Source organism: Herpailurus yagouaroundi, unplaced genomic scaffold (assembly GCF_014898765.1).
Source record: "Herpailurus yagouaroundi ecotype Mexico unplaced genomic scaffold, PumYag 196, whole genome shotgun sequence".
Lineage (NCBI taxonomy): Eukaryota > Metazoa > Chordata > Mammalia > Carnivora > Felidae > Herpailurus > Herpailurus yagouaroundi.
The window spans coordinates 9,697,343-9,705,641 of record NW_024412427.1 but is presented as its reverse complement, the minus strand read 5'-3'; the positions used below and the strand labels follow the sequence as shown (position 1 = coordinate 9,705,641).

General features: G+C 44.5%; 1 protein-coding gene across 4 annotated transcripts in view; it reads left to right on the top strand.

The window, feature by feature from the left end:
• AAR2 (AAR2 splicing factor) overlaps positions 1-7,403 on the top strand; it is an 18,315-nt gene extending 10,912 nt beyond the window's left edge. For all 4 annotated transcript variants that reach the window (XM_040447154.1, XM_040447157.1, XM_040447155.1 and 1 more), the window contains exon 4: positions 6,049-7,403. In XM_040447154.1, the coding sequence (XP_040303088.1) occupies positions 6,049-6,216 (168 nt within the window). In that variant the 3' untranslated portion in view covers positions 6,217-7,403. The remainder of the gene's footprint in view (positions 1-6,048) is intronic.
• Positions 7,404-8,299: the final 896 nt, after the last annotated feature.

Here is an 8,299-nt window from a genome sequence, read left to right as displayed (position 1 = left end):
GCACTCAGGGTGTGTATGAGTGAATGAATCAGTCCATGAAAGCCTTCCTCAGCCAGCCGCCTGCTCTGCCCCCAGGTAGTCAAGTAAGTGGAACTGGCTTTCTTACTTAGGAACTTAAATGCTACTACCCGCGGAGAGGGACTGGTGTTTGTATGTGTAAGCACTTAAAGGCTGCCACATTAGCTGGTATAAAATTAGCCACGTAATGGCCTCTGTCATTAGAGGCCCTTTTGAATAGATGCCACTGATTTTTATAAATCCCATGGATTTAGGTTGAATAAAAATTATTTGTTTTACAAAAATAGATACAGTTTTTTTCTTTTATTAAAAGCAACTTGAGTCACCATAATTTGTTTAAAACCAATGAAAGGATAATCTGAATTTAATAGTGTGTTAGAAAGTGAGTTACGTACAAAATAAGGATTCTCGTTGCTGATTGCATAGCATTTGGGCATATAGTCACGTAACCTGTTTTTTAAAATACTTTTAGTCACAGTAGGCCACCTATGCTTTCCAGCTTCATTTCTTGCCAGTATTCTAAATGCCAGTGTCCATCTTTAACTCTTGATGGAAAACACTGGCTCTGACAGTGATGTCTATAGTATTCTTATCACAGCACCAGCCATGATCAATTTCATCTACCTGCTTGTACACCTCCTGCTACCAGCTATCCCTTTGTCACATTTATTGTGTGCATTATCTCATTTAGCCTTCACAACAATGTTCAGAGTTAAGTGTGTAATTTCACTTTATGGTGAGGAAACGGGATCAGAGAGGTCACATCATCTTGCCCAAGATCACCAGAGCTAGTGGATAGCAAGGCTGCGTTTTGATTCTGAAGCCTATGGTGGGTTCCCATTTATTAGCCCCAGATGAAACATCCCAAAGTCTTTAAAGTGACGTCAGAAGACATGATTCCTGCTGCTTTTTACTGCTGGTAATCATTGTGAAATGATAGTTTTGCTTTTAAGACCACTTTCTTCTTCTGCAGGTGGAAAGAGAATGTTCTACCTCTGGCTAGTTTCATTCTAAGTTGAATAATCATTTGGGAATTGAAAAATTAGGAAATTTCATCTTTTTTGTCTGTCCAAAAAATAGGATAAGATAGTGACTCAGCTACCCACCTTGATATTTTGAATTTCTCAAGGTGACCTGACTGAACTCAATTTATTTAACTTGGGTTTAAAAGGAGGCTCTCACATTTCTGATTAAAGTTATTTACAATTTTAGAATATATAGACTTAATGATGAAAATATGAATACCTTTTTCTATATTTAAAGAAAAATACCCAAGGGCTGTGCTTTTATTGTATTTTATTTTATTTTATTTTATTTTTGTTGGGGTTTGCTTTTAGTTTTAGATAAATGCAGTTTTTCGTCAAGTGTTATCCTTTTTCAGAAATATTTTTTAAATATCCAGGATTAATCTTCCGATATTAAGATGATTCATTTCTCAGTGATGTTAAGTGTTTATTTGATTTCACTTTAATTAAAGTAAAACAAATAGATCATTATTAAATGTTCTGAAGAAACCATAAAATTAATCTAAGAACAAGAGAATCAAAGTAAATTCTTACTTGAAAACTAGGTACTGTCTATACATCTCCTTTTCTGAATCATGGGTTTTTTAAATATTAAGTTTGTTAACTACATGGGCAAAAATAGACATTGGATGCCAGGGGCTTGGGTAGGGGGAGGGTTTGACCACTAAAGAGCAGCACAAGGGAGTTTCTTGGAGTGACAAGACTATTCAGTATTCTGATTATGATGGTGTGTGGGCCTCAGACTCGTAACACTGAATACCGAAAGAGAAAAACTAATACTTACCTTGATTATATTATACAGTGGTTGCACGGGTGTACACATTTGTCAAAACTAATTGAACACTTAAAATGGGTGAATTTAGTTGTATGTAAATTATACCTCAGTAAAGTTGCTTTTTAAAAAAAGTCCCTGGCTCCCCATAGGGCAGTGCTGAAAATACTACTAATATATTAAGTCTGTGTCGAGACAAAAAGAAGGTCTCGGTAGGGAGAAAGGATTGAGGTTTCTCTACTTGGACTGGATTTCGCTCAACATTTATTAACTTGCTCAGTGTTTATCACCATTCTCATCTGTACAGTGGGAATAACAATTTCCTGGCCTCCTACCTCCCAGGTTTGTAGTGTCCAGGCTTGTAAAGATTAAATTGACAAGTTCTTTAAAAAGGACAAAGCACTTTTTAAATTAGAAGCCTTATTTTTCAGACAGAAGCCTTCTCTTATACCTGCCTCTGGTTGATTTTACTCCCCGGCACCGTTTGAGAGATGGTTGAGAAGGATGAATGATGAGTTTGAGCCCAGCCTGTTTGGACCTGTCCCTCTTGGCCATTGCCAAATGCAGGGCAGCCCCTGCATCTCATTCATATCTGTTCAGTGAACATCCTGTGGGCCCTAACTCTATGCCAGGCCCTGGGCGATACGCTATGTGGAACACATTGAGAATAAAGACTCATCCTCTACCCATAAAGAGCACAGATCACTGTGATACAAGCACAGTGTGAGAAATGCTATAAGGAAGGCTCAGGCCCAGTGTGAGGGGAACAGAAGCTGGAGCAGTTCATTTCAGCTTGGGCTTTTATAAGAGGCATGTCACAAGGAGGTAGCTTGTGAGCTGGTGGCATTCAGGGGCCACCTCCTCCCCAGGATGAGTCCTTTATGTTGTGCAGCACCATCACATAATTATTGAGCAATTAGTTGGTACCAAGGACTGCAAAAGTGAACCAAAAATGGATTTTCATAGAACCTGTGGTCTTCATTTTTTTGCTCATTAAACACCGTTATGTCAGACTCCGTGCCAGGAGTGTGGTATGCAGTAGCCGAGAGTCACTGCTTTGGAGTGGCTCCTTGTCTCTTGGGAGAGCTCAACAGCAAATGGACTGTTACCTAACTGAAATTGAGGCTATGTTCGTGGTAACCCTGGGCCCTGGAGGAGCATAAAGGAGCACCTGTTCCATCCTTGGTCTGGGAAGACCTACTAAAGGAGGTGATGTCTGAGCTGGACCTGAGTCACTAGTGGAAATTAGTAGGTGAAGAAGGTGAAAGTTGGGGTGGAAGGGTAGTCTAAGCAGAGGAAAAAGCATGTGTGTGTAGAGAGGCACAGAAGAGGCAATAGAGTATGTTTGGCAGCTGCTCAATGTGGCTGGAGAGGCAGGGCTGTGTGGAGAGGGGTACAGTTTACTGTGTAAGAAGAGGAACAGGAAGAGGCTTTAGCAAATTCAGCCAGCAGCCTCCCCAGGACCTTGGGGCACACCCAAGGGTATGCAGGGCCTCCAGAGCTAATGCTGCTTGAAATGAGGCTTCTCTGCTTCCCATACAGGGGCCCCTCCCCAGAGTTCAGCCGGGCTCCACGTTCAGCACTCCAGGGCAAGCTCCATTAGCTGCCTATAGACAGGCGGCCGGTTTCCCTGCTGCCCTCCCACCACCAAGCTCACACAACCCCTCTAATTAGTTATTGATCTGTTTTGTTGTGGCTTTGCTTCCCGCTCCTGTATTTAGTCGATTCCCAAGTTAATGAAACCAAATTCTGTAACCCCCACGCATGCTTCTGCACATACTCCCCTCCGCCCCAACCTCAGTCACTTCTGTCCTTGCTACCACTCCAACAAAATGGATCCAAACAGAGACCGCTAAAATGAGCTTCACTCCTGCTAATAGGCAGTGGAGAAGCAGGTGTCCCTGGAATCAGATGTAGAGTACACCTGTTAATTTTATCAGGTCAAGGCTCCTGGAGATGAGATTCCTTCCATGGTGGAATGTGGGCTGGCCACAGCACTAGACTGATGTGGAACAAAGAGCTTCTCCCACCTTCATGCTCCTGTGTCTGTAGGGTAGTCTGGAAAAAACTACCTTTTCCCTTCTGCGCAGTTTTTATCCAGTCATTTAACTCCTCTTTGCCTCCATTTCCATAAAATAGGCATTCTGGTGTGTCTTTCCAGGGCATTGTGAGGATCTGTTGGGATATTCTGAAACTTCTTTGAAAACAGTAAAATAATATGAGAAAGAGTAATGAGTTTGCTGTTACTCTTAGAAGTAATTGGGATCCAGGAAAATCACATGTAGAGAAAATTACTGTTCTGCCCCCTACCCATGGTTATATCAGATGAAACCAAATTAAAAAGAACATCAAAACAAGGGATTAATATCCAGAATATATAAGGAACTACAGTAACTCAACAATAACAAAAACCTGACTAAAACTGGACAAAGGACTTAAGTAGACATTTCTCCAAAGAAGACATACAGATGGCCAGTACATCTACATGAAAAGGTGCTTAACATCACTGCCCATTAGGGAAATGCAGATCAAGACTGCGGTGAGATACCACTTCATACCCATTACGGTGGCTATTACTAAAAAATAATGGGGGCACTTGGGTGGCTCAGTCGGTTGAGTGTCCGACTTGGGCTCAGGTCATGATCTCACAGCTCATAAGTTCGAGCGCTGCGTCGGGCTCTGTGCTGACAGCTCAGAACCTGGAGCCTGCTTCAGATTCTGTGTCTCGCTCTCTCTCTCTCTGCCCCTCTCCCACTCTGTCTCTCTTTCAAAATAAATAAAAAAAATTTTTTTTTCAACGTTTTTTTTAATTTATTTATTTTTGGGACAGAGAGAGACAGAGCATGAACGGGGGAGGGGCAGAGAGAGAGGGAGACACAGAATCAGAAACAGGCTCCAGGCTCCGAGCCATCAGCCCAGAGCCTGACGCGGGGCTCGAACTCACGGACCGCGAGATCGTGACCTGGCTGAAGTCAGACGCTTAACCGACTGCGCCACCCAGGCGCCCCAAAAAATTTTTTGGTAAATAAGAAAAAATAACAGATCTTGGCAATGATGTGAAGAAATTAGAACCCTTGTTCATTGCTAATGGTAATGTGAACCGGTGCAGCCCCTGTAGAAAACATATGGTGGTTCCTCAAAACATTAAGCAGAATTACCTCATGATCCAGAAATTCCACTTCTAGGTTTATACCCCCCAAAATTAAAAGCAGGGAATCCTGTCATGTCACAGTAGCATTATTTATAATAGCCAGAAAGTAGAAACAACCCACATGGTCATTGACAGGTGAATGGGAAACATAATGTATATGCATACAATGGAGTATCAGCCTTATAAAGGGAGAAAATTCGGATGCGTGCTACAACATGAATGAACTTTGAGGACATTTCATGCTAAGTGAAATAAGCCAGGCACAAGAGGACAAGTACTGTATGATTCCACTTGTACAAGGTACCTAGAGCAGACAAGTTCATGGAGACAGAAGGCAAAGGGTGACTTCTGGGGGCTGGGGGAGGGGCAATGCGGAGTTAGTGTTTAATGGGTACAGAGTATCATTTGGGGGGGGATGAACAAATTCTGAAGATGGATGGTGGTGATGGTTATATAGCAATGTGAATGTAGTTAATGCCACTAAATTGTACACTTAAAAATGGTCAAAATGGTAAATATCATGTGTATTAGTTTTTCAAACGATAATGTAAAAAATGGTTAAATTGGTAGGTTTTGTGTTACGTGTGTGTTACCACAGTTTCAAGAGAAGAACCTCAAAGACAACTTTCAAAGGGAATAGAAACCTCAGTCTGGCAGCCTGTGGCCCATGTAGATTAGAGCAGCGGTTCCACCTCGTTGGCATAGGGCCTGTGACTTTATGGGACACAGGGGCTTGCTTATAAGCCCTCCAAGCCTTTCTTGATACCAGCTGGTGTAGTTATTGTCCAGGTGCCCAGGAGAGCACCTCAGGGGACCAGGCCTGGGTGATGGCCCCACTGGCCTTACTCTCAATGGGGCATCTCTGCCCAAGATAGTAATTTTCCATTCTAGTCCTGCCTCAGCTTCTCAGCTGGGTTTGGACCTTCTTTCTTGGTTTGGGGGGAGCACAGCAGGTGGCCTGGGCCTGTGCCAGCAGCAGCTGATCCACCCGCCCCAGAGAGCTGAACACCATGAGGAAATTTCCACAGCTTTCTCGGCCCCCACTGTGTTCTCAGGAGTGACTTATCCTCTGTTCTCTGTAGGTTTTCTTTTCCTCCGCCTGCAGCGTTGCCGTGGATGCCACCCTGAGGCAGAAAGCTGAAAAGTTCCAAGCTCACCTGACCAAGAAGTTTCGGTGGGACTTTGAGGCAGAGCCAGAGGACTGTGCCCCAGTGGTGGTGGAGCTCCCCGAGGGTGTGGAGACTGGCTAACGGGGAATACTGTCAGCCAGGGGAGGCCCCTTCCCACACAGCTGCAGTCCTGGCCTCTCCATTCATCCCTTCCTACCGGGACCTGTAGGGGTAGTGGCCCCACCAGGTTCTGCAAAGGTAGAGCCCGAATTCCCTCTTTTACCAGTAAATAAGTTTCTTCAGTACCAAAGAGGCTATGTGCATCCTGAGGGCACATTCATGGGCTCCCATCAGCCTGGCCATGGGACTAACCTAACTGAATTCTAAATGGGCTCTTATAGAAGCTCTCGGGAGAGACCTGCCTCAGCAGCACCCTACTTCATTCTGAATGAGAAGAATGTGAGCCAAAAACCCAAGAGAACTGATAACTCATTCCATAGGATGGTTAGAAAACAAGACACCCTGGACTGCACAGGGTCTGAGATATCCGTTGGTGACTTTAAAAGTTAACTAGAAGTTCCTAGGGAAATGAGCTAGAATTTCTGTCTGTCCCTTGTTGAATGGGAACACGTCACAGAAAACACAGGCCTGTGACCACTCAGGAGCTCCAGATTGGGAGGGGGAACCCAGAAGACAGGTGGGTTGAGTCTGACGAGTGGTCAGCTTTTGCTTTCTCTGTCAACATCCCTTCCTCCTGTCCAGAGGTCCCAGTGGGTAATCATCCAAGACTGTTGTGGCCCCTGACCTCAGGGGCCTTGCTGATGCCACGTTCCTCTCTTCCATTCCACTCTGAGGCCTCAGTCCCAGAAGTGGGACTTGGCAGCCCCTCTGTACATCCCCATTCCTCACCAGAGCCACCATGACTATTTCTGATGACCTGGAGATTCAACAACAAAGAGGAAGGTTCTTGCTCAGAATAGGCTTCTTTGGCCCTGCTGAAGTTCTCTGTCTGTGTTCAGAGTTCTGGAGATGACCTGACCCACCTGGATCTTCCCAGTCCTGCTGTGGAGCTGTCAGCCACAGGAGTAATGATGCTCCCAGTCCCTTGGAGTCCTGAGGGTGTACCCACATACATGGGTCCTGCCACCCTGACCTCAAACCGTTGTACTATGATCAGAATCCCTGCGCCATTCTTTTCCAAGGCTGCGGCTCATACCAGGTTTCTGAATGAGAATCCGTGCTGGTTAAGACTTTTGGTTCCATTTGTTTCCTTGGAGATGTTTTTCCAAGAGCATAACATACATTAAAGTCTTTGAGTTGAGATTAAATCCCCTTGTGTGAGTCTCTCTTGCAGTTAATTTGCCCAGTTCTCAGCTGCCAGGCCACTGTCCATAGACCCACATCTCCCTACTGAGCACCAGGAGACTCTGCCCAACATCTTCAGTCTCTGGAGGAGGCAAGCAGCCAGCTTTGCCTGCTGTGACCAGTGGGGCTTCCGAGATAGGTATACCTGAAAGGATCGAGGCCCTGTAGCTTTATAATAACCAGAAGTTCCTCCTTGTGTGAATTTGCTATTCTCTTCCACCCAAAGCCCACTCATCAGAACTACCTGGGGAGCTTGTTAAAAGTACGCATTCCAAAGGAATGAATTACTAGTCCATGCTACAACATGGATGAACCTTGAAAACATTGTGCTGAATGAACAGAGCCAGACAAAGGCCACCCATTACATGACTGCATTCATATGAGTTGTCCAGGATAGATCCACAGAGAGAGAAGTTAGTGGTTGCCAGGCACTGGGAGAGTGGGGAAGGGGGTTGACTGCCAATAGCTCCGGGGTTTCTTAGGTGATAGAAAGGTTCTGGAATTAGCAAGTGGTGATGGCTGTACCACCTTATGAATATACCCAAAAAAACCCCACTGGAAGTGCACACCTAAAAATGGTGAATTTTATGCCATGTAAATTATATCTCAATAATAACTTTTTAAAGTACATATTTCCAAGTCCCACCCCACAGGGATTCAGAGGCTGTGAATCTGGATATGGCCTGGGTCCTGTGGCACACTCAGTTTTGAGTAACTACCTAGAAGTAACAGCATTGCAATTTAGTACTTAGAGTTCCATTGGGACAGAATTTGTGTCCTCCTGGCATTGTCAGAGCAGCGTCTGGAAGTTGGGTCATGTGACTATGTTCTTCAAGCTGTTGGTCTGCTATCTACACAG